The sequence below is a fragment of the Ostrinia nubilalis genome, chromosome 1, assembly GCF_963855985.1.
Source record: "Ostrinia nubilalis chromosome 1, ilOstNubi1.1, whole genome shotgun sequence".
Lineage (NCBI taxonomy): Eukaryota > Metazoa > Arthropoda > Insecta > Lepidoptera > Crambidae > Ostrinia > Ostrinia nubilalis.
The window spans coordinates 17,508,329-17,535,097 of record NC_087088.1 but is presented as its reverse complement, the minus strand read 5'-3'; the positions used below and the strand labels follow the sequence as shown (position 1 = coordinate 17,535,097).

Below are 26,769 nucleotides of genomic sequence, written 5' to 3'. Positions count from 1 at the left end.
AGTGAAATAAAACAAAGGAATCAATTTCGATTAATTTATTATAATGTGCGATGTTAAAATATGTTTATTATAATAAAGCATTTCAACTAGACGTAACGCGCGGGCTCGCTCGCCCGCGCTCCCTACGACCTCGCGGCAAACGACACATCTCAATAATACAATTAAAAAAATATAGTAAAGAGAGATTTCGTTCAGTACAATCAAACATCGGCGTAAGCAGCGACTCTGATACAGAGCGCCGATTTCTTTATTCATTTATTAATAAAGCACTATCTAATAACTTCTTTTGTAAGCTACAGTATACGTAGAACCGGCCGGAGATGGCTTCCCCGGCGGAGTACAGGACAGTTTAGGAATTTACGAAAGCCACGAGTCGATCGCATCAACCGGTTTGTATGTTGAGTGGCCCAACGTCGCCTCTCGACGGCTTCGAGCCTTCAGACGCGGGTCGAAGCGACGGCCTCCGTCTAGCACCGGGCGACCACATAACAACTTACACAACGCTTATTGCTTGACAAAATGAATTACAATTAATTACAAATTTAGCACGACTCCGAAAAATAAGAAAGCGCGAACGCCCGTCACGGAACACTCCAATATAATGATTTATCACAACATAATAAATAAATGAAAAAATATTAAATGTACTGACTTGAAAAAAAAACTTACAGTTACACGAGTCTTTTCAGTAGTTTTACGTTTTTTATAATTAAACAAACACGTTACACGTTTTGCGATTTTTATGAGATGAATGTATTTTTATTAGACGATAATAGTAAAAATAAATTATAATTACAGTACAAAGGTAAGAGTAAAATCTGTGTATAGAAATTTATCTCACCGGCTCATGTCAGTCATGTTCATTAATTACTCTAGTAAATAAATCTTGATCTACGTTACACCGAGACGCCTGCGCGGCCACGGGGCACGCTCGCGGCGTCGATGTTCTTAATGTCTTATTTATTTCATCGCTGGAAAGAGGCTACTATACACAACACCTCATCGGCTCGCTCGAGCCCGGGGTACAATCAAAACACAAAGTTGACGATGTCCTGGTAAGCCTAAGCATTATTTATTTGTTACATTACATGTTACATTAACAGGGTGTTAGACTAACAATAAAATTATAATACAACCGTGTCTACGTCGATGGTCGTTTGAGTGCCATTATCAGAGTACGCCAATGTCCGAAATCACTATGTAAATAAAATATGGCCGCCGCACTCAAACTGAAATATCGATAACGAGCTAAGATGCACCTCCCGCTTGCACAGCGCGAGAAAATCAGTTGAGACTCGGATCCGTTTGAGCTGAGTCCAAGCATAATCTCGATACTGGAAGGAATCGATTTTAATCTTACAGTCCCATCCATTTCCAGGTGCGAAAAATACATATATTCTTTCAAAATACAGCCAACAACAAAATTACATATCTGCTAGGATGTCTGCAATACCATTTTACCTTTTTTGTATTTTGCTGAACAGTCAACATTCCAATTACAATTTTTTAAACTTCAACACTGGCAGATATCATTTCGTTGTCGCTGTAAAACAAACCTATCTCCATAGAAATAAGGACGAGTTTACATATCTCACATCGAGTCGTATAACGATAGTAATAACAAGCGACTTTGTAAGGCAAAAGATATGTTACCGAATTACAACAAACCTTAAACTCTTATGTATAAATGCTCAAGTTGTTTGCGCGAGGCTGGTATTGACTGAGGATTGAGCACTTATACAAATTGTCAAAATTTTTAGAATATGAGCCACATATAACTAAGAAAAAGCCTATACAATGTTAACGTTCGATTCAGAAAAAGAATGTTTAGTGAATACCAAATTCGCGCAAAACAGAGCTAGCTAAATTTCAAATGTAACCGACAAACAATTTGTTTCACAACATTACATGTAATACTCTGACGCACCGAACTAGACGCACTACTAATGTCATGCAACACACATCACTGGCTCTCGCGACGCCACTTTGTACTTCCAATCCATACAAATATCTACAATTTTAGAAGTAGGCCTTAGCGGAGTTAAATGCATTCAGAAATTAATAGGTCACTTATGTTAGGGGCTAAGGAATCAACGTAATAACGTTTCTATATAAATTAAACAATAATCGCACCAAATAGCGTTGACTTACACACGAATCGATTTCGAGACGAAAAGTGACGTCGATGACGACACCACCGCTTCAGGCAAAATAAACACAATCAGCGCGTTTGTGCTTTTAACACTCCCTACAATAAACAGTCTATCGTTTCCATAACACGACGGCACTAATTGCGTCGACGACGTCATTGTAATTAAGTTTCATGAAAAAAAATTAAAGATGAAAATCAAAACATGCGTACAGGAAATTTTTACGAGAAAAAAAGCGAAACAATAGTAGGCCAGCTACGGAATATTCTTCGGTTTCGATTGAATACTTCTGGTGATTTGATCTCGTTAAAATTCCGGGTCACTGCGAGCGGGCGCAGTGACGTCACAACACATCTACCGTCATGTACACAGAGATCAGCGATACAAACGATTCCGTAGAGATTCTATTCTCGAAACATCACAAACGCGTCTCCTATCTATCCCCCGATACATCAAACGAGTACGCGGCAACGAAACGCAGACGGTTCGACAGTCCATCACGGTTGAGAGTGAGATTTGTAAACGATAACGCGAAACTTCTAACAAAAAAACTACTCACATCGAATTCAACTGTCATCAGGTCGACTAACTCGAAACAGCCTTGTTTAATTCACTTTTAGCGGGTTACTAACTTTCACCGGAAACTAGGAACGGTCGGATTGTCATCACGACTTGTTGAACAAAAATATAATGGCGTTAAGTCCGCTGGTGTTGCCAGCTTTGAATACACAGCGTTCACCTTCCGCTTACAAATCTCTCGCTGCCTGGTAGGCGGCGCTAGTGATGGCGCGGTTGGATGCGACGTGAGATGTGCTCCTCCTGCTGCATCTTGGCGCGGAACTCGGCCACCAGGTCGCGAGACTGCGCCAGTACGGCTAACTGTTCGTTTAGAAGCTCCTCCCATTGCGTCGCGTACGCTAAAAAAGGACACAATTTATTAAAATGCCGTCGAAATTGGTGGTTGTATTGGTTTTCCCCAAATTATTGGCATTTAAGATAGAATATTTTTTTATACAGGGTGTTAGGTAAATGGGTATATGAGCCGACACTAGCCCATGTTAACATGGTCATATAATTGGTACGGTGAAGTCAAAAAATTGATATCTTCACTTTAATTATTTTAATTTTCATACAAATCGGGTTTTATAAAATTTATTTTGTATGAAAATTAAAAAAAATTAAATGGTGATATCAAATTTCTGACTTCACCATACCATTTATATGACCATGTTAACATGGGCTAGTGTCGACTCATAATACCCATTTACCTAACACCCTGTATAAGCATTTTTTTTATAAAATGCCAATAATTTGGAAATTCCCAATTTGAGATGATACATGATGTTAATTGCTCGTGATAAAATACTCCGCAATGCACATTCGATTCAATGCACTGAGAACGTTCGTTTGCGGAGAAAACTTCCACTTCTTATTCAGTCATGATTTTTTAAAGTTTTTAGTTTTTTTATAGTTCGAATCCCCATCTAGTTAATAATGTTCGGTTGGTTGTTAAATTTGGAATAATTAGACCAATAATACCAGGCGCGCGAGCGGCAGCGTTGGCGTTATGACGAAGCGATGAACCATTTTAGTATGATAATCACGTGTTATTGACGAACTGAATCGATTTCCCAACTGCGGATCACAGACAAAGCCAGATCTTGTGGATGTAAAACTTGTTGTCCGTTTATGCACTTAGTCAATAAATAAACTTCAAAGGACAATGACCAAAAATATATGGAGTGTGGTCCAAATGTCCACCACTAACGAGACCAATGTGGTAAAATAGTCTACTAAATACTGATTCATTATAACCAAACCGCAATCAAAAATATGCTGTCAGTAAAAAGTTATGACTGATTGAAAAGTCTGTTTTTTACCTTTTCAACCGAAAAATGTTCTTGATATCATTCTATACATTGCACATTTTGGACTAATCTACGCATGTTATGTCATGTCGCATGTGGCGCGGGGTTATAGATGAATTTTATTAAATATTATACTAGCTGTACCTACGACTTTGTACGCGTGAAAATTGTTTGAATAATATTTCCCATTTTTACAACATTTGTCTTTACTGCTCCGCCCCTATTGGTTGTAGGGTAATGTTATTTATCCTAAAACCATCTTTGATAAATGGGTTATCCATAACAAAAATAATTATTCAAATCGGACCAGTAGTTCCTGAGATTAGCGCATAAACTACTACAATTTTTCAAACAGTCATAACTTTTTATAAAATAAATAAATAAAAAGCTTTTATTTCCACAAGTTTACAATTTTATAAATTAAGTTAGAAGCATTTGTCTTCACTCTTGTGGCACCCCTGTATGGGCAAAAGCCTCCTCCATTCCGCTCCATTTCTTCCTGTCCTGGGCTAGGTCGAGCCAATTTTCTCCCGCTACTCTCATTATATCATCAGCCCACCTTTCTTTGGGTCTCCCAACATTCCTCTTCCCCTTCGGTCCCTTCCATTCTGTTGATGTTATAGTCCATCTTCTATCTTTGTACCTTGCTAGGTGTCCAGCCTAACTTTTTACTGACAGCTTATTTTTTTTTCGTCCCATACTGAAAGTTAATCTCTATTTAATGGACTATAAGCCAATATAGGTCTCATTGGTGGTGGACATTTGGACCACTTTTGGTCATTGTCCTTTATTACTTGGATCAATCATTTGGAAATTATATGATTGTTCATTATTCTCTAAATAATAAATATTACAAATGCGAAAGTTTGGATTTTTATGTTACTCTTTCACGCAAAAACTACTGAACGGATTTTGACGAATAACATATAGGCTATATATTATGATTGAAACCACACTTATTTGGTAATAAGTTTATTGTGTAGGCTTGGTAGCCATCAAGTGAACAAGTAACAAAAAGGCGGGGAAAAGAATGACATCTGTCAATCAACATAACCTCACTTTTTACATACACTACATACCTTCCCCCTAAGTAAATACAAAATGCTATATTAAATAACAGTTTTAAACTATTTAAAAGTTAAGTCACAATCCCAAATAGACTGGACAGGCAAAACAATGTTTACTACTGTAATCTAGTAATAGAAATATAATGTCCAAACCAAGACAATTATCATTTAACCAAATAAACAAACATATTATATTATTTATCGACAAATAATAAATTGTTGCATACTAGCATTAATTAATTAATATACAATGGTTCAGAAATACAATTAACAGGTCTTGTATAAGGAGTATCATTATGACTCCTAAGTTTATGTTTAATTTTACCACCACAGAATGTTGTTACAGCGGTGTCAGGGATGCCTAACATTTCTAACCACTGATCTGTGTTAGGTATCTCTATTATCTCTTCCTCCTCTCCTCTCTCTTCTATTTGATCGTCAATTTCTGTCTGGTTGCTTTCATTATTTGCTTCATCTGGCAACTCTTCTATATTTTGTCCCTGATCTTTGGTTTTTAACAGCTGATCCATATGTCTATTGACAATATTACCATCTTTTGTTTTGATATCGTAACTGACTGGGCCATTCACACTGACAACATTCCCAGGCAGCCACTTAGGGCCAGTAGAATAGTTTCTATACATGACTTTGTCACCAATCTCTGTTTTCCGGTTAGCTAGACCTTGATTCCGTGCAATTTGGTTTTCAGTTTGTGCTCTGCTTATGTTGTCAGGTTGCACGGTGTCCAAAAGTGTACGTAATTTCCTTTTCAGTAACAATTCTGCTGGACTTTTATTGGTTGCTGTACATGGTGTGACTCGAAGACTTAACAACATATTGGCCATTTTTAAGTCCCACGGTGTATTTTCCTCCAATTTACGCAACTTATTTTTTACGGTTTGGACCATACGTTCCGCCAATCCGTTTGTGGCCGGGTGGTATGGTGCAGTTGTTACTTGTCGGATGTTGTTGGCTTTTAAAAAATTTCGCGTTTCTTGCGACACAAATGATGTACCATTGTCTGAGACTATTGTTTCACATAACCCATGAGCACAGAATAACATGCGCAGGTGCTTGATAACTGTTTCAGAGGTCATATTATTAACAATGAATACCTCTGGCCATCTAGAGTAGGCATCAACAACAATCAGAAAGTACTTATTTTGAAATGGTCCAGCAAAATCTACATGTATTCTAGACCATGGCCGGGTAGGTGTTATCCATCTCTGATTTGTTTTAGCTGGCATGTTTCTGTTTTCTAGGCACCGAACACAACCCTGTACCATGTGCTCTATGTCATTATTCATCTGGGGCCACCACACATAGCTGCGAGCAAGTGCTTTTGTCTGTACGATACCACTGTGCGTTTTGTGTAAGGCTTCTAAAATGTGCCCCTGCAATTGTGGTGGTACTACCACTCTGCAGCCCAATAATATACAGTCTTGTGATTGTGATAGTTCCGATCTATGCACCCAAAAGGGTCGGATTTCGTTTTCAATGCATTTATTTGGCCATCCTACACTTAGATAATGCATCACTTTTGCCAAGGTTTTATCTTTTCGGGTCTCAATTGCCAATTTCTGTGCATCAAATGGAAACTCTTCTGGTGTTTCTGCCAACAGTAATATCTCTCGAGGCACCTCCTCCGCCTGACTCTGCACTGGTTGTGGCCATCTGCTCAGTCCATCAGCATTTCCTATCTGTACTCCTGGTTTGTAAATAATCTCATAACTATGAGATGTTAAAACCAAAGCAATTCTCATAAGCCGAGGTGACAGCATGGCAGGCAATGGTTTATTGGGGCTAAAAATACCCAACAATGGTTTGTGGTCTGTTATAATTGTAAAGTGTCTTCCCGTTAAATAATGATGAAATTTGTAAATACCGAAATTTATTGCTGCAGCCTCTTTGTCTAACTGGGAATATCTTCTTTCATGAGTATGAAGAGTTCTGGATCCCATAGCAATTGGACGTTCTTGTCCATCTTCCATAATATGTGATAATACTGCACCAATGCCATATTCTGAACTATCACATGTAAGTACTAAGGGCTTTTGTAAATCATAATGTACTAATGTCAAGTCACATGTCAACAGATGTTTGGCTGCTTCAAATGCTGATTGTTCTATTTCTGTCCATTTCCATGGTGATGATTTGTCCAACAGTCTGTGTAGTGGTTCCAACAATGTTGCTTTCTGAGGAATGAACCTCTCATAGAAGTTGTACAGACCCAGAAATGCTTGAAGTTGCTGGACATTCTGAGGTGCGGGTGTGTTCCAAATGCATTCCACTTTGCTTCTTGCCGGGTGTATACCTTCTGCATCTATGATGAATCCCAGGAATTCAACACGTGTTTGTGCAAATTTGCATTTGCTTTTGTTCAAACGAAGTCCTGCATTCTTTATGCGTTCGAGCACTGCATCTAACCGATTGAACATCTCTTCAATTGTTGTACCACCAATTATTATGTCGTCAATTAGTACAGCCACGCCTGCGATTCCTCCCAACAATGATGTCATCAAGCGTTGGAACATACCTGGACAAGCTTTCACACCAAATGCCAATCGATGCACCGAGAATAAACCCTTGCAAGTATTCAAGGTAAGTAGTTTAGCTGTGTCATTATCTACGATCACTTGCGTGTACGCTCTGTCCAGGTCAAGGGTCGTGAAATATTTAGCACCAGCTACTGTCGCAAATACCTCACTAGCTGTCGGCATTGGATATGTGTCTGGCTCAGTAGCCAAGTTCACTGTACTACGATAATCGCCGCAGAGTCGGATTTCACCATTTTTCTTTACAATTGGTACCACTGGTGTTGCCCAATCAGAGTATGATTCTGACCGCAACACTCCTTCTTCTACAAGTCTATCAATTTCTTTCTCCACTCGGTCTTTGATTGCAAATGGCACTGGTCTTGCTTTGAGAAATTTTGGTCTCGCTTCTGGCTTCAAATGGACTGTGACAGGTTTCCCACGGTAAGTACCAAGCCCTTCTTTAAATACTTCATTGTGTTTAGTCAGTATCTTTTCCAGATAAGAGCTTTGATTATTGGAAATGAAGTTAATTTTCAGAGAAATTTCCAATGGCTCTAACCAGTTTCTTCCTAAAAGGTTTGGTCCATCACCTTTAGCAACAATTACAGTAAGTTGTCGTGTTCGATTTTTGTATGTAACTGGTAGTGAGATACGGCCCAATAATATGACAGGTGCTTCAGTCCATGTGCGTAGCCTGAGTGAAGTGGGCTGCAATGCCATGGGTTGACGAGAGCACACTGCCTGCCAAGTCCTCTCATTGATGAGTGAGAAACTGGCACCAGTATCCACTTGCATTCTTGTTGTAACTTTGTCTATTTGTACTTGTACTTCATAAGGTGGTACTCGATCATCACCCTTCATCACATAGATCCCGTTGAGTTGTTCCTCCTCTTCCTTTTCAGTGAAGTGTATATCTGGTTTCAAACTCTTCTTTTTGCTAATGCATGCCTTCTCAATATGTCCTTTTTTCTTGCAGTATCGACATATCGCATTTATGAATCGACACGTTCCTGCATGGCGATCCCCACACCGGTAGCAAAGTCGCACGTTGGATGTTGTGGCGGGGCCAGGTGTCCGCTGTTGTACGGCGTTGATGTCCATTGGTTCCGCCGGCGGCGGGCCGGACGCTGCATCCCCTTGGATTATACGCACATCCCTTCCCGCACTTTCAGATGTCAACATTGCATCCACTACGTCCTTGTAGGTTAACGTATCGCGCTTTAACAATTCATATTGTAACTGTTTGTTGTTCATGCCGCACACAAGTCGATCACGTAACATACGTTCCAAGTCTGTAAATTTACATCCAACACTAATTGTCCTCAATTGCGCTATGAAATCGGATGCCGATTCACCAGATTTTTGATTGCGATTGTAGAACTTAAACGATGTCGATATTTCGTTTGGTTTAGGACTATAATGTTTGGTTAGAATTTGCACTATGTCTTCATAAGTCACTTCACTGCACTTTTTTGGAGTAATCAGAGCTAACACAGTCTCAAATACTTGCGCACCACATATTGTAAAGAAATTTGCTCGTTTAATTTGGTCCATGAGGATGCCATTCGCCTCAAAACAAAAGTTCAACCTATCAATGTAATTGTCCCAATTGTCTGTTTGTGGATTGAATTCACGGAATTTCACAGCTTTGCGGTCCATTTTTCCTAGTCGTCGCCACTATTATGATTGAAACCACACTTATTTGGTAATAAGTTTATTGTGTAGGCTTGGTAGCCATCAAGTGAACAAGTAACAAAAAGGCGGGGAAAAGAATGACATCTGTCAATCAACATAACCTCACTTTTTACATACACTACACTATAATATATGACGATCTGTGACAAACTAATTTCATGCGGGTGAAGCCGCAGGCAAAAGCTAGTGTAAGAATAATTGTCAAGTTATACGTTTGCATTGGCAATTGTCAAAGAGCTTGGTGGAAGGTATACGTTCATATATTTTATTTGCAATTGACTGTTTACGGAAGAAAATGTATGCTGTCTATCATCACAAATATTTTTTTTCTTTTTTTTTTTTACTACAGAACGGATTTTGATAAAACTTTACAGTATTTTTGTTTATAACACAGAATAACAGTAAGTCAATATAGGGTTTATGACAATCTGTGACAAACTAAATTGCACGCGGATGAAGCCGCGGGAAAAAGCTAGTTCATCTTGAAAATAGCATAATGTTTAACAAAAATATACCAAAGCCTACCTATACCAAGAAAATGCAGAAACAACGCGACACAAATTACAAAACCCTCAAGATCTCTGCTCTTTCTGTAGATACCGCCAGCTCCCAAAGCATTGCGCCTGAATTGAGTCAAACCGATCATGGTGCGCGCGCGCCGTCGCATCGCGAAGCCGCGCCCGCCGCGCCACCGCTTGCGCGCCGCCGCACCGAACACTTCGCACAAACACAGATGTCAATCACACACACATCACACCAGTGTTGCCAGTAGAGTCTTGTCAGAAATTACCAGAAATATAAAAAAGTGACCCTCTAAATTTGGGGGGTGCGATTGATATCATAAAGCTTCGTACTAGAACACTACTAACATCTTTCATCTTCGACTCTCATCTTACCATTCAGCCAAAATTCATACAAAGTGTTATTATTAATGAAAATTAATTGGAAATCATCAACATTTTGAAAGTTATTCTACAAATTCCGAAAAATCACCTTAAAGTAACCTTTTCATTAGTGTAACCTAAAAGTAACCAATGCAGTTAAAAAATCACCTAAAAGGTTACAAAAGTAACCTTTTGGCAACACTGCATCACGCAACCACAACATTATTAGCCTAGGCGCAGACTACCGATTTTATGCCTTGATCACAAGTACCAAGCAAACGGGCGAGACAGTGCTCTCGGCCAAGTACTCGGTGTGTATGAACATTACGCCGAGTGCGCTCGGCCGAGTATTTTGGCGAGACTGATACTCGACGACTAATCCATCTCTCTCGGCCTAGTATCATTTTACTGTCTCGCCCGTCCACCGAGTAAACGAGCGAGACAGTAAAATGTTTACTCGGTCGAGACAGTTGGGTGAGCGAGTCACATACTCGAGCGCTCGGCCGAGCACTCGGCGTAATGTTCATACACACCGTGTACTCGGCCGAGAGCACTGTCTCGCGCGTTTGCTCGGTATGTGTGATCAAGGCTTTAGTTGGCCAATAGTTGGACCTGAATTTAATTTGTATGAAGAATCGGCCGATACCAAATCCGTGTAATGTGCGCACTTTCATATATCCCCATACTGATTAACAGCCCGACCCAACTATCGGCCAACTAAAAGTCGGCAGGCTTATGCCCGTTTTCACCATCAATCCCTATTTTTTAAGTGACTCCCTAAAAATGTGTTACAAACACATAACAGGATTTTTTGTTTTCATAGGGTCACTTAAAAATTAGGGATTGATGGTGAAAACGGGCATTAGGCCTTTATTTATGAAACAAAGAAAAGTGGTTCCGGCAGAGTAAAATAGGATCACCCCAGTCTTCTGTGAATGTCGCAAAAAGTGATTAACCTTTCATATGCCTAAGCATACGACCGGTTCAGGGACAAATATGAGAACATCAGGCCTCCATACTCGTCTGGTTAGTATTTGGCCAAATCCTCATTTTGCTTCTGGTAAATTAGACAGGGCCGTGCCCCTGCAGACTTGCAGTAGATACTAGATAACCTGAGGATGATGGAAGAAACAGCTACTACTACATCTGGTTAATTCACTGGATCTGGTAGTCGGAGATGGCCTTGTGGTAGTACAGCACCCACCGTCCTGGTCGTAGTCCACGTCCCGCGTGAGCGCCAGCAGCTGGGAGCAGCGTTGCAGCGCGTGCTGCAGGTAGTCGGAGATGGCCTTGTGGTAGTACAGCACCCACCGTCCTGGTCGTAGTCCACGTCCCGCGTGAGCGCCAGCAGCTGGGAGCAGCGTTGCAGCGCGTGCTGCAGGTAGTCGGAGATGGCCTTGTGGTAGTACAGCACCCACCGTCCTGGTCGTAGTCCACGTCCCGCGTGAGCGCCAGCAGCTGGGAGCAGCGTTGCAGCGCGTGCTGCAGGTAGTCGGAGATGGCCTTGTGGTAGTACAGCACCCACCGTCCTGGTCGTAGTCCACGTCCCGCGTGAGCGCCAGCAGCTGGGAGCAGCGTTGCAGCGCGTGCTGCAGGTAGTCGGAGATGGCCTTGTGGTAGTACAGCACCCACCGTCCTGGTCGTAGTCCACGTCCCGCGTGAGCGCCAGCAGCTGGGAGCAGCGTTGCAGCGCGTGCTGCAGGTAGTCGGAGATGGCCTTGTGGTAGTACAGCACCCACCGTCCTGGTCGTAGTCCACGTCCCGCGTGAGCGCCAGCAGCTGGGAGCAGCGTTGCAGCGCGTGCTGCAGGTAGTCGGAGATGGCCTTGTGGTAGTACAGCACCCACCGTCCTGGTCGTAGTCCACGTCCCGCGTGAGCGCCAGCAGCTGGGAGCAGCGTTGCAGCGCGTGCTGCAGGTAGTCGGAGATGGCCTTGTGGTAGTACAGCACCCACCGTCCTGGTCGTAGTCCACGTCCCGCGTGAGCGCCAGCAGCTGGGAGCAGCGTTGCAGCGCGTGCTGCAGGTAGTCGGAGATGGCCTTGTGGTAGTACAGCACCCACCGTCCTGGTCGTAGTCCACGTCCCGCGTGAGCGCCAGCAGCTGGGAGCAGCGTTGCAGCGCGTGCTGCAGGTAGTCGGAGATGGCCTTGTGGTAGTACAGCACCCACCGTCCTGGTCGTAGTCCACGTCCCGCGTGAGCGCCAGCAGCTGGGAGCAGCGTTGCAGCGCGTGCTGCAGGTAGTCGGAGATGGCCTTGTGGTAGTACAGCACCCACCGTCCTGGTCGTAGTCCACGTCCCGCGTGAGCGCCAGCAGCTGGGAGCAGCGTTGCAGCGCGTGCTGCAGGTAGTCGGAGATGGCCTTGTGGTAGTACAGCACCCACCGTCCTGGTCGTAGTCCACGTCCCGCGTGAGCGCCAGCAGCTGGGAGCAGCGTTGCAGCGCGTGCTGCAGGTAGTCGGAGATGGCCTTGTGGTAGTACAGCACCCACCGTCCTGGTCGTAGTCCACGTCCCGCGTGAGCGCCAGCAGCTGGGAGCAGCGTTGCAGCGCGTGCTGCAGGTAGTCGGAGATGGCCTTGTGGTAGTACAGCACCCACCGTCCTGGTCGTAGTCCACGTCCCGCGTGAGCGCCAGCAGCTGGGAGCAGCGTTGCAGCGCGTGCTGCAGGTAGTCGGAGATGTCCTTGTGGTAGTACAGCACCCACCGTCCTGGTCGTAGTCCACGTCCCGCGTGAGCGCCAGCAGCTGGGAGCAGCGTTGCAGCGCGTGCTGCAGGTAGTCGGAGATGGCCTTGTGGTAGTACAGCACCCACCGTCCTGGTCGTAGTCCACGTCCCGCGTGAGCGCCAGCAGCTGGGAGCAGCGTTGCAGCGCGTGCTGCAGGTAGTCGGAGATGGCCTTGTGGTAGTACAGCACCCACCGTCCTGGTCGTAGTCCACGTCCCGCGTGAGCGCCAGCAGCTGGGAGCAGCGTTGCAGCGCGTGCTGCAGGTAGTCGGAGATGGCCTTGTGGTAGTACAGCACCCACCGTCCTGGTCGTAGTCCACGTCCCGCGTGAGCGCCAGCAGCTGGGAGCAGCGTTGCAGCGCGTGCTGCAGGTAGTCGGAGATGGCCTTGTGGTAGTACAGCACCCACCGTCCTGGTCGTAGTCCACGTCCCGCGTGAGCGCCAGCAGCTGGGAGCAGCGTTGCAGCGCGTGCTGCAGGTAGTCGGAGATGGCCTTGTGGTAGTACAGCACCCACCGTCCTGGTCGTAGTCCACGTCCCGCGTGAGCGCCAGCAGCTGGGAGCAGCGTTGCAGCGCGTGCTGCAGGTAGTCGGAGATGGCCTTGTGGTAGTACAGCACCCACCGTCCTGGTCGTAGTCCACGTCCCGCGTGAGCGCCAGCAGCTGGGAGCAGCGTTGCAGCGCGTGCTGCAGGTAGTCGGAGATGGCCTTGTGGTAGTACAGCACCCACCGTCCTGGTCGTAGTCCACGTCCCGCGTGAGCGCCAGCAGCTGGGAGCAGCGTTGCAGCGCGTGCTGCAGGTAGTCGGAGATGGCCTTGTGGTAGTACAGCACCCACCGTCCTGGTCGTAGTCCACGTCCCGCGTGAGCGCCAGCAGCTGGGAGCAGCGTTGCAGCGCGTGCTGCAGGTAGTCGGAGATGGCCTTGTGGTAGTACAGCACCCACCGTCCTGGTCGTAGTCCACGTCCCGCGTGAGCGCCAGCAGCTGGGAGCAGCGTTGCAGCGCGTGCTGCAGGTAGTCGGAGATGGCCTTGTGGTAGTACAGCACCCACCGTCCTGGTCGTAGTCCACGTCCCGCGTGAGCGCCAGCAGCTGGGAGCAGCGTTGCAGCGCGTGCTGCAGGTAGTCGGAGATGGCCTTGTGGTAGTACAGCACCCACCGTCCTGGTCGTAGTCCACGTCCCGCGTGAGCGCCAGCAGCTGGGAGCAGCGTTGCAGCGCGTGCTGCAGGTAGTCGGAGATGGCCTTGTGGTAGTACAGCACCCACCGTCCTGGTCGTAGTCCACGTCCCGCGTGAGCGCCAGCAGCTGGGAGCAGCGTTGCAGCGCGTGCTGCAGGTAGTCGGAGATGGCCTTGTGGTTGTCGAGCACCTCCTCCTCGGCGCGCTGCAGCTCGTCGATGGCCTCGTGGAACGTGTACATCTCTGCTGACATGTCGCCTTCCTGTGGCCGGAGAGAAGGTTACAGTATACAATACCCGGCGATAAATATTGCACATCGACCTTAGGAAAGAGAAATCGGCTATAGTCCGGTCGCCGAGCACGTAGAATTTCGTCCAATGACCCCAAGCTACCCACCCTTATCGCTCGCGTGTAATTCTATTGCTGTCGCGATTGTGCGACGGGCGGTCGCAGTGAGTGTGCGAGCGCGACAGCAACATAATTAAGCGCGAGCGATAAGGATGGGTAGTTTGGGGTCATTGAACGAAATTCTACGTGCTCGGAGACCGGGCTTTAATTTCGGTTTCGTAGAGCGTTACCACTGTCGCACTTGAACAACGACTGACATAATGACGTTTTGTCAAAGTGTAAACAAACTTTATTTTAAATGTGTGCAATTGATTTTGTGAATTAAATTGCTAAAAACTTTTAGTCGTGAAAGAAAAGTGGTTCACAATATGTTAAAGTATTTGTCGAAGAGAAATACTAAGGGATCGGACAATATTTTCATTGAATAATGTTTTGTCAATGACGTTTTGTCAATCGTATAGGTAGTGTGCGACAGAGATAACGCTCTACAAGCCGAAATTAACCGATTGTCTCGTTCCAAAGGTCGATGTGCAATATTTATTGCCGGCTATTGTACACGTATTGAAGCTGGCATTCATCGGCACAGCTGGGAGGTAAAATCGAAGACAAATGTTCGGAAAAAAAGCCGCTCGGCAAGCGCCAGTATGTGAAAAACTTTGCGTATTGAACTCCATTTTTTGGATTATTTATTTTGCATCTTTATTCCACAAAATTAATGAGGGGTTGAATCCACCGAACGTCATGTTCACGCTACGAGCTAAATAATAAAGCCTCCTCCACACTAGCGTCTTCCAAACGTCGTCGGCTCGCTAGCGCCAACGCAGCGTCAACGCGGCGCTAACGCAGTGGCACCGCGACGACAACACTGAACACACAGCGAAGTGACAGGGTTGCGTTACTTGACCGAAAAAAACCGTTGCGCTGACAAAACGACGATGCTCAAAAGACGCTAGCGTGGGTCTCTAAGAACTCCCTTTTGTACGTATACCAGGCCTGTTCATCTCCGCGAGTTTACATCGAAAACAAAACACGCACGATGGCCCACCTACAGGATACTATTCGACAAGGCCTCACATACGAGCGAACATTGACTCACGCACGCGTATTCTTGTGTATGATGGAAGAAAATAAAGAAAATGGTGTACTAAATACTGTGCAATATTTAACTGCCTAAATAATAATAAAAGCACAGAATGTACTTTTTTAAGTTGCCTCAAGACACTGAGAGGTAAATAAGTAGTTAATATTATTCATCATAATTCATGCTAAATCATGTATTTCCTCCGCCATTTTCCGCAGTTTGGCACCTCACGTCACATCATTTTACCGAAGTCAGCCCTATAGCTTCGGCGCAGTGCCGATCACTGACGTTTGTCAACAAAATGGTGCTTGACTCTTAGAGACAGGCTAAATTACACCATATTGTTAATGACATTGAGCATACATATTAATATTAACTATGTACTTATTTACCTCTCAGTGTCTTGAGGCAACTTAAAAAAGTACATTCTGTGTTTTTATTATTATTTAGGCAGTTAAATACTGCACAGTATTTAGTACACCATTTTCTTTATTTTCTTCCATCATACACAAGAATACGCGTGCGTGAGTCAATGTTCGCTCGTATGTGAGGCCTTGTCGAATAGTATCCTGTAGGTGGGCCATCGTGCGTGTTTTGTTTTCGAAGTAAGCTCGTGGAGATGAACAGGCCTGGTAGTACTTATTATTATTCTGTGCGTATACTCACGTTGAGCGAGCGTAGATGCGCCAGGTCGTCGTGCGCGGGCTCCATGTCGACGTCGGCCAGCGGCGACTCGGCGCGCCGCGCGTCGTTCGTGCCCAGCTCTTTCACTCTGAACAGTTTTAACGCGATATATTAACGCTCGGACATAAATGTACACACAATAATTAATGAACTGCCGTAATACAAGTAATCGGCATTTAAAAAGTAAATAATAAAACGGGTTACTATGTATAATATGTATGTATTTAAAAAAAAAGTATATAAGTAGCATATCCGTTAAGCTAGCACCTATAACACAAGCATATTAATTGATTACTCCAAAGTAGCCCCAAGGCTAGATGGCGCTGTGTGAGATTGTCTAAAGATATTTATTATTATAACAATATTTAAAAAAAAAAAACTGACGGAGTATAATGAGTTTGTTCTACGAACTAGTCCATGACTGCCGATGATAAATAAATAAATAAATCTTTATTAATTTCTGCACAAGTAAGTTTTCAATTACATGCACTAACAATATAACAGGCATGGCTGCAAGGCTGCATGAGGCAGCAAGGTTCTAGAGTGGAGGTTACGTCCTGGAAAGCGCAGCGTAGGACGTCCATCCACAAGGTGGACCGACGCGACGACCTCATGGTCGTATCGTGGCCTCATCGCAGAAAGGCGCTGGATGCAGGCCGCTACCAACCGGCATTTGTGGAAATCGTTGGGGGAAGGCCTAAGTTCACATGGACGTCCTACGGCTGAACTGATGTTCGTTTCAGACGAAAGAGGTCCACTGCTGGACAAAGGCCTCCCCCAAGGATTTCCACGAAGACCGATCCTGCGGCGCTCGCATCCAGGCACCTCCCGCGACCTTCACCAGCTCGTCGGTCCACCTAGTGACGGGCCTACCCACGCTACGTCTTCCGGATCGTCGCCACTCAAGAACTAATGATGATGAGTATAAAGCCTGGTCCGTGAGCACGTAGAATCCCGTCCAATGACCCCAAGCTACCCATCCTTATCGCTCGCGCGTAATTATATTGCTGTCGCGACTGTGCGACGCGCGCCCGCAGTGAGTGTGCGAGCGCAATATAATTACGCGCGAGCGATAAGGATGGGTAGCTTGGGGTCATTGGACGGGATTCTACGTGCTCACGGACCAGGCTTTAATGACGATGATACCGAAGAGTGTGACGCACCTGTCTGCGTATCGCAGCGTGTTCAGCGAATGCTCGCACGAGGACATGGCGGGCGAAATCATGGCGATCATGCAGGTGCGCGACTTGTCGCCGATGAAGCTGTCGCGAAGCACTTGCGTTAGTTTGGACACTCGGAAGGGCAGGTGGTTGTTGCCCTTCATGCCTAACGCGCGAATACACTCCTTGAGGGCTAGCAGGGATTTGTTGATTTCTGCGCTCTCCATGCCTGGAAGCAGAAAAAAATTTTTTCTTATTTGGTCTCCACTGCAGTGGCAAGATTCTTTCCTGTTTATCAGAGGCAAATTAAGAATTTGACCTACACTCCCCAGACTAGCCAGAAGGATTGTGGAGGTCACAAAGGGGAAGAAAAAAATCATGAACACAATAATATTATGTTAACGTCGAGCAAAAAGATTTAGAAAAGCGTTCACGGACCGAAACACGTAGTTTAGGCAGGCCTCCCACATGGTAGATCGACTATTTGGTAAAGATCGCAACGAAGCACCTGGATGCGGAATCTCTGTCTAGTATTTGACTTCTTTCTTTGGCGTCCCTGAAGGTAGGACGGGAATAGCCCACCTCTCGTTCCCACCGCTGCAACTGCTGTGTAGCCAGGATCTACAGCTTGATCGCCAGTAAAAATCCAACCAGTGAAGGTCAAGTTTGTCCCGGGGGGAAAGTTAAACTGTCATTGGACCCGCAAGGAAATTAATCAGAAGAGGGTAGGGTAGGACTAGGCTGGCTGGACTAATGGAAGTGAGGGTAGGAAGGTACTCCTTTTGTACCCTTTGCACCACCGGCCTGCACCACTGGTGGTGCAAAGGGTATTTTTTAATCCCTTTTACACCACCAATAGTGCCGCCCTACCATTAACTGTAAAACGATTATCTATAATCATATAATATTAATATTATAAAGAGGAAAGATTTGATTGTTTGTTTGTACTGAATAGGCTCCGAAACTACTGGACAGATTTGACAACATAACATAAAAATTAATAACAACCATTCATACCTACATACAACGAATAATTCCTAAAGTACCAGGGCAACATAATCATAAAGGAGCTATATCAAATTCTTCTTGGTTGACCCGAGAAATAAACATGTATCATAAAATAGCTCCTTTATGGTTATGTTGCCCTGGTACTTTATTCGTTGTATGTAGGATGTAGGCCCGGGGTATCGTGGGTCTGAAGTGAAATGTTTATAGGCACTTACACACACTCAAATTAAAACTTTTAGGTAGGTTTTGATTTATTTATAAGAATTAAATTATCAAGTATTTTACAGTCTACTATTAGTTTTACAGTCGATGGTAGCACAGCACTATTTGTTGGTGGTGCAAGAGGGATTTAAAAATACCCTTTGCACCACCAGTGGTGCAGGCCGGTGGTGCAAAGGGTACAAAAGGGAAGGTACTCACGTGTCTGGCGGTTGGCGCTGGAGGTGTCGGCGCCGCGCTCGTTGCCGGCGAGGTCGATGAGCGAGAACTTGCCGTGCACGCGGTGCATGCCGGGCGAGCGGACCACTATTTGGAACACCGCGTGCGACCGCGACGAATTCGAGTTTGCTGACGTCTGCAAACACATAAAATAAGCAGTCACTATCAGATCGATAACGACACGATTCTTAACTCGATTGGCTACCCATCCTTATCGCTCGCGCGTAATTATATTGCTGTCGCGACTGTTCGACGGGCGGCCGCAGTGAGTGAGCGAGCGCGACAGCAATATAATTACGCGCGACAGCAATATCATTACGCGTGACAGCAATAAAATTACACGCTAGCGATTAGGATGGGTAGCTTGGGGTCATTGTACGAAATTCTATCTGCCTGGCTAACGGACTTTAGACTACATGATTAACGAGTATAGGCATAGCGCTTAACTAAATAGGTCCTGTGAAATGGAGTGGTGTGGGTGTTTTTTTCGACCAATATCAGCGAAACATGAGATGTGAAGTTGTGCGACAGCAGCGCGACAGCCGCGCAACTGCAGCGGATTCACATTAAAAATGCCGCTGCCGTGGCTGTCATATAGCATAAAATTACGAATCGCGCTGCTAAAGTCGCCTAACAGTTGTTACGTCACACATCTCCCTAGTCCCCACCGCTTCGCAACCGCAAGTTTGGCAAGTTTAAGAATCACGTATAAGAAAAATTTCACTATCATAGTATCAATCCAATAAATGTATGTTTTCTTTTTGATGGGGCAACAACACAGTCAAATGTGAACAAAAGCTATTGACCACATCCTAATAGCACGGAATGAACCAGTGTTTTTTTTTTCAAGAATATTAGTAATGAGGGTTTTCGCGATTGAAATATCCACCAGATGGCAATACGTAGACGCGAGGTCCAAATGCTGCGTGATTGGTAGATTTTGATATATCCGTCAATGTCATGTCAAAAATAATCAATCACGCAGCATTGGACCTCGCGTCTACGTATTGCCATCTGGCGGATTTTTCAATCGCGAAAACCCTCATTAGTATTGCACAAATTACTAATAGTCCCGTTAGCCCCTCGTGGTAAACTAAATTATGCTTGTGTGGGCTCACCACAATAGTCAAGAGGCGGTGGGATTCGAACCCGCGTTCCTCGAATCTCGAGTCGGCTAGTCCGACCCCTTTCTGCGTTCGGCAAGCTATATTTGGGACGTGTACGCCCTGGAAAGGGTATACAGGGTGGAAACGATAAGTGATCACTGAATTTTCAGTGAAGCTGGAAACATTGAATTTTCAGATAGATCCAGTTTATTCTGTAACCTATTATTGGTACCGTTTGAAAGAGCTCATGAAGCACTTTCAGGATCAGTAACCAGTTTTTCAATATCTTGTATAGTTTGGAAATAATAGAGTGAGATCACTTAACGTTTCCACCCTGTATGTACTGAATAAACTATTTAATTTCTCACCTGTCCGGAGGTGCGCGCGGCGTTGCCGTGGTGGATGAGCTTGAGCACCTCGTCGACGTTGTCCACCACCTTCTCCGTCAGCCCCACGATCTGCACCTGCTGCTTGCCGTCCTCTAACACGCGCAGCTTCGCCTTGTCCGCTAGCAGGTCGAACACCTGGGGAAGGATACCACCACGATATCATCGCCATCTTCATTATCAAGCTTAGGATAGGAGCCGAGATCGTTTATTGCGCCTTTCTATCGATTTTACGCAATAAGCCCATATATTCTGACGTCTAAAATCATAATAAATCTTTGGACAAATAATAATAAATCTTTGGACAATTTCACACAGCGCCAGCTAGCCCCAAAGTAAGCAACTTAATGCTTGTGTTATGGGTGCTAGCTTAACGGATATACTACTTATATACTTTTTTTTAAATACATACATATTATACATAGTAACACCCAGACCCGTCACAGAAATTAAAATTCATCATTTCAATTTCTGCCCAGCCGGGAATCGAACCCGGGACCTCTCGGCATAGTAGTCCGTTCTGAACCACTACACCAAACGGCCGATTAGCGGGGAGTTGCACCGAATTTTGTCAGTGAGTGCGTGCGCGCCGCATACGTATTGGCGCGCTCACATACAAATCGCGCTCGGTGCGTTTCTATGAAGATGATAGTATCAACGAACTAATAAAAATAGCAGGAAGGCGCTGGATGCAGGCCGCTACCAACCGGTCATAACGCATTGCGGAAATCATTGGGGGAGGCCTATGTTCAGCAGCGGACGTCCTGTGGCTGAAATGATGATGATGACAATAAAGGTTGCTCTTTTAAGCAGCGCGCGAATCACTTAAGTGGCGCCCTAATGTGCCACACGCCATACAAAATGTTTAAAGGAATATTATGACACCTTATGGCGCTCTGGTGCAGCCTGAAAAGATGACGCATCATTGTGCCATGACTGTATTAAATGGTGTAAGATACACTAAAACAAAACCGATTTAGATGAGAGCAAGAACATAATAACAGAAATATTACGATTTATTCAAAGCACGTTTAGGACAAATGACGCCATTATAAATTTAACCGTTGAATGTCAGGCTCAAATTAACGCATTTTCGAGATTTACAAATGAGTTGTTTGGCAAATAATGGACATGTTTTCAAAATAGATCATCCTTGCATTTTTTTTTAATGTTATCAATGTCAGTACAATACAACGATGTGTTCGACGCACAATTGATGTGTATCTAACTACAAACGTCTTAGAAACGTAAAGATTATCTTTATAGTCTGGTCCGTGAGCACATAGAATTTCGTCCAAAGACCCCAAGCTACCCATCCTTATCGCTCGCGCGCAATTATATTGCTGTCGCGACTGTGCGACGGGCGCCCGCAGTGAGTGTGCGAGCGCGACACGCGCTATTACGCGCGAGTGATAAGGATGGGTAGCTAGGGGTCATTGGACAAAATTCTACGTGCTCACAGACCAGAGTCATAGACAATACCTTCCCGGAGTAGATCTCGAAGAAGGAGGCGGAGACGATGAGGTTGAGCGGCTTGTACTTGGGCGACTTCAGGTACGCGAACACGTCGCGAGCCGCCATCGCGTAGATGCCCTTCTTGCAGTCTTGCGTCTTGCCCTGCGGACAACAAACCATTCAATGAGGGCTATCGTTTAAGCGCTCACCAGTTAGCGCCACTGTAGAGTAAGGTCCTGTCACTTGCTAGTAGCGAAGACAGTGGCACCAACTGGTGAGCGCTAAAGTGGTAGGACTATCGCATTTGCACTCATCAAGATGGCGCCACTGTAGAGTAAGGTCCTGTCAATCGCCAGGGGTGCCAACTCGTGTTAGTTACACCACTTATAACTCAAGAACGGCTGAACCGATTTAGCTGAAAATTGTCAGGGAGGTAGTTTAGAGCCAGGAGAAGGACATAGGATACTTTTTATCCCGTTCGAAATTTAAAAAAAAGTCTGCTTATTTATTGCCATTAAGGCGGAACAAAGTTCGCCGGGTCAGCTAGTTAAGTATAAAAACGATAGCCCTCATTGACAGGTACTTCTCAGTACACAAAAAAGTAAAGATTGACCTTACGACGGAAGGAGACGGTCGATATTTTATTAGTTTATCGAATCATTATTTTGTCATAGTTGAACCATATCCCCAGTTTTTAAGGCTCAGAGGGTGGGCCCGGCAAGTACGAAAGTCACCGTCCATGGTGCGTTAATACGGGACTGTTCCCACCGCTGAAACTCCTGTGTAGCCAGGATCTACAGCTTGACCGCCAAAAAAAAACCCAACCAGTGAAGATCAAGTTGGTCTTTGGTGTTTGTGTTGGTGTGTAAATAATATGCATGATTGTAGAAACTTATTCTAAGTTTTTGAGGTTCAGATTGGAAAGGTCCTAGGAGTTAGACCTGGAATGGTCAGTAAATTTAATATCCCATTGTTGAATCTAATTCTAAGTTTAATGGTTCAGATTGGGTAGCCCCAACGAGTATCTACCGCCGATGGTATACAGGGTGGAATTTTGTAATGCCACCTGGAGGGAAAGTACTATTAATACTGTAAATAGAAAATTTTACTCAAAGAAAACATTCCTTTATTTTTGAAAACAAAGAGAACTGCATTCAAAGATTTTTGAAAATTTTTCGAAAATTCACTACCATACCATAAAATTTTCTGTGAATAATTAAAATAATTTAAGATTTCATGGTTTTCCTTTCATTTAATTTATCAAGTTTGTTAGAGAGATTTCATCCATAAACTTAACCCTAACGATCGATGCAATAAAAATACAGGGTGTAATTTTTAACTAGCTGGTTCGATTCTCGGGTGTGGCTTGCAAATTTTTGGAAATATTTGAATGCAGTTCTATTTCTATTCAAAAATAAAGGAATGTTTTCTTTGAGTAAGAGTACTTTCCCTCCAGGTAGCATTACAAAATTTCATCCTGTATACCTGTTGAATCTTATTCCAAGTGGGTAAGGTTCAAAGTGCTAGTTTACCTGGAAGTCGCCGCCCATAGTGTGCGTCTTGCCGGAGCCGGTCTGCCCGTAGGCGAAGCACGTGGCCATGCCACCTTCGAAGATCGTCTGCACCAGCGGCTTGGCCGTGTATCTGGAAATGTATCGTATGTACTTGTAATAGGAGCTATCTTGCAATATAATAGTCTGGTGTGCTGTCGACTGTTACTACGAAAACTGGTAGGGAGTCAAGAAGTGTGGTGCGGTGGAGTGAAATCTGCCCTAGGTAGCCGCAATTCCGAGCATACCTCCCGCGATTCGACCAGTACAACCGCGAGGTACTACGAAAAGTGTTCTTTCATCTAAACTTGAACCCTTTCTTTGACCATTTAAAAGGGCGTAAAGAGCATTACAACAAGTCACGGACAAAGATTCGTATCCTGTCGGGAGCAAATGCCCTTAACTAAAATAAATACAGGCCAAAAAATTACACAAAAAGTACGACGATGTTTCATGAAGTGCTCCGCCTCCAATGTGACTTGAAATTAATGAAATTATGCACAGTTTCTTATCATCCACGTGTCCCTACCTCGAACCGTTTTTGAGAAATGAAGCGTTGCCATTTGCAATCATTTTTGGCCCAACCTGTTTAACAAAAACACAAGAATGTTAAACTCACTTGTAAACAACTTCATTGGTGCAGGAGTCGTCGAAGGCGTAGTCGAAGCGAAACTTCTGGTTTTCAAGGTACTTCGTGAGGTCCACTTTGTTCTTCGGCTCGTGGACTATCATCTGGTCTTTGGTGGGCACGCTTATCACGTCCACCTGCAAAAAAACAGGTGTTTATCACTCAAAGAGACAGGGAAACGAGATAGGAATGCTGCCTTGCGATGACGGGTTTTTTTTTAAATCGAAGGTGACAGCTGTCAGTTCAAAGACTAATATTCCATTCACCAGCGGCAACCACTCGGAGTAAGGCCAGATTTCCACCAAGGCAGAACGAAGAGGAGCAGAGGCCGTCAATTTTTTCAATATTTTACAGCGACGGCGGTGCGGAGAGGAGTTATGCGAAACGGAGAGATGTGAAATAATAAAATCTGATTGGTTATTCAAAACACATCTCTGCTCCACCTTGGTTTGGATCTAAGCTGCGTTGCGTTGCGATATCGCACCGCTCGTGTGGCACTCAATTAATGTATTGAAATTATTGCGCTGTGACGTCGCAACGCATCGTCAAGGCCCTTGGAGGATCTATGTAACACAGTAATTAAGTCTCACACTGAGGACCACAAAAGTGGCCAAGAAAGAGTTTCTGGCCACTACTGTGGTCCTCGACGGGCTCGTTGCCAGCGGTCGGAACTGATGCTGTTGGTACTGGTCATGGTCATGGCCAGTCTCTAGAGAGTTCTAGCAGTTCTCACCTCCTTCTTGGCCACCTCCTTCTTGTTGAGCGGCCTCTTGCGCACGCAGACGGTGATCTGGTGGTCCTCGGGCTCGTTGCTAGCGGCCGGAACTGATGCAGTTGGTACTGGTCATGGCCAGTCTCTAGAGTTCTAAAGCCCGGTCCGTGAGCACGTAGAATTTTGTCCAATGACCCCTAGCTACCCATCCTTATCGCTCCCGCGTAATTATATTGCTGTCGCGACTGTGCGACGGGCGCCCGCAGTGAGTGTGCGAGCGCGATAGCAACATAATTACGCGCGAGCGATAAGGATGGGTAGCTAGGGGTCATTGGACAAAACTCTACGTGCTCACGGACCAGACTATAGCAGTTCTCACCTCCTTCTTGGCCACCTCCTTCTTGTTGAGCGGCCTCTTGCGGACGCAGACGGTTATCTGGTGGTCCTCGACGGGCTCGTTGCCGGTCAGCGGCCGGAACTCGATGCTGTTGGTACTGGTCATGGTGATGGCCAGTCTCTAAAGTTCTAGCAGTTCTCACCTCTTTCTTGGCCACCTCCTTCTTGTTGAGCGGCCTCTTGCGGACGCAGACGGTGATCTGGTGGTCCTCGGGCTCGTTGCTAGCGGCCGGAACTGATGCTGTTGGTACTGGTCATCGCCAGTCTCTAGAGTTCTAAAGCCCGGTCCGTGAGCACGTAGAATTTTGTCCAATGACCCCAAGCTACCCATCCTTATAGCTCGCGCGTAATTATATTGCTGTCGCGACTGTGCGACGGGCACCCGCAGTGAGTGTGCGAGCGCGATAGCAACATAATTACGCGCGAGCGATAAGGATGGGTAGCTAGGGGTCATTGGACAAAATTCTACGTGCTCACGGACCAGACTATAGCAGTTCTCACCTCCTTCTTGGCCACCTCCTTCTTGTTGAGCGGCCTCTTGCGCACGCAGACGGTGATTTGGTGGTCCTTGGGCTCGTTGCTAGCGGCCCGAAATGATGCTGTTGGTACTGGTCATGGTCATGGCCAGTCTCTAGAGAGCTCTAGCAGTTCTCACCTCCTTCTTGGCCACCTCCTTCTTGTTGAGCGGCCTCTTGCGGACGCAGACGGTGATCTGGTGGTCCTCGACGGGCTCGTTGCCGGTCAGCGGCCGGAACTGATGCTGTTGGTACTGGTCATGGCCAGTCTCTAGAGTTGTAAAGCCCGGTCCGTGAGCACGTAGAATTTTGTCCAATGACCCCTAGCTACCCATCCTTATCGCTCGCGCGTAATTATGTTGCTATCGCGCTCGCACACTCACTGCGGGTGCCAGTCGCACAGTCGCGACAGCAATATAATTACGCGCGAGCGATAAGGATGGGTAGCTAGGGGTCACTGGACAAAATTCTACGTGCTCACGGACCAGACTATAGCAGTTCTCACCTCCTTTTTGGCCACCTCCTTCTTGTTGAGCGGCCTCTTGCGGACGCAGACGGTGATCTGGTGGTCCTCGACGGGCTCGTTGCCGGTCAGCGGCCGGAACTCGATGCTGTTCTGGTACTCGCGAATCATGGCCAGAAACTCCCAGTTGGGGTTGCCGGGGTCCATGTTCATTAGTGCTTCCTGTAAACAGAGGTAGACCATGTTATAGGAATTATAATGGGAGTAATAAAGTATGTAAGCGGGAAATACAGTGCAGGACTGTCTTAATCAAAGCCTAGTTCTCTCTGTAAAAATACTGAATGTTGTATAGATATGAAAGGCTGGAATGGCAAGGCTTCTTGATTTCAGCCTGGCGCTGGCGGCGCTTCTCGAGTAATAAAAATGGACAGAAGACGGCCAAGGGATAAACGTGACTTGATTGACAAGACATACCGTAATACCGTTTATAATTTTCAAATTAGTTTGAGATGCGACTCTTAACGCTAAAAATTAAATAACTAAGACATACCGTCTACTTAATATTTTAAACTATTATGTTGCATTTTTTACTATAAAATTATCACTTCACGGGATTTATTGTTGTTGCACGAGTCATGGTCGCGGGCAGACTGCCCGCGACCATGACTCGTGCAACCGAGCCGAAACGTCGGGAGGGTAAATATTATTTACCGTTAAAATAGATATTGTTGCAATAAAT

At 45.3% G+C, this 26,769-nt stretch overlaps 1 protein-coding gene across 1 annotated transcript; it reads right to left on the bottom strand.

The window, feature by feature from the left end:
- Positions 1-20: 20 nt before the first annotated feature.
- LOC135072350 (uncharacterized) lies at positions 21-25,158 on the bottom strand. The gene is made up of 10 exons (XM_063966282.1): positions 25,036-25,158; positions 23,936-24,081; positions 23,299-23,410; positions 21,794-21,928; positions 20,294-20,449; positions 18,802-18,955; positions 17,377-17,602; positions 16,196-16,301; positions 11,406-14,362; positions 21-3,067 (listed from the first exon to the last, which is right to left on the bottom strand). The coding sequence occupies exons 1-10, from the start codon at positions 25,156-25,158 to the stop codon at positions 2,785-2,787; spliced, it is 4,398 nt and encodes a 1,465-aa protein (XP_063822352.1). The 3' UTR covers positions 21-2,784.
- Positions 25,159-26,769: the final 1,611 nt, after the last annotated feature.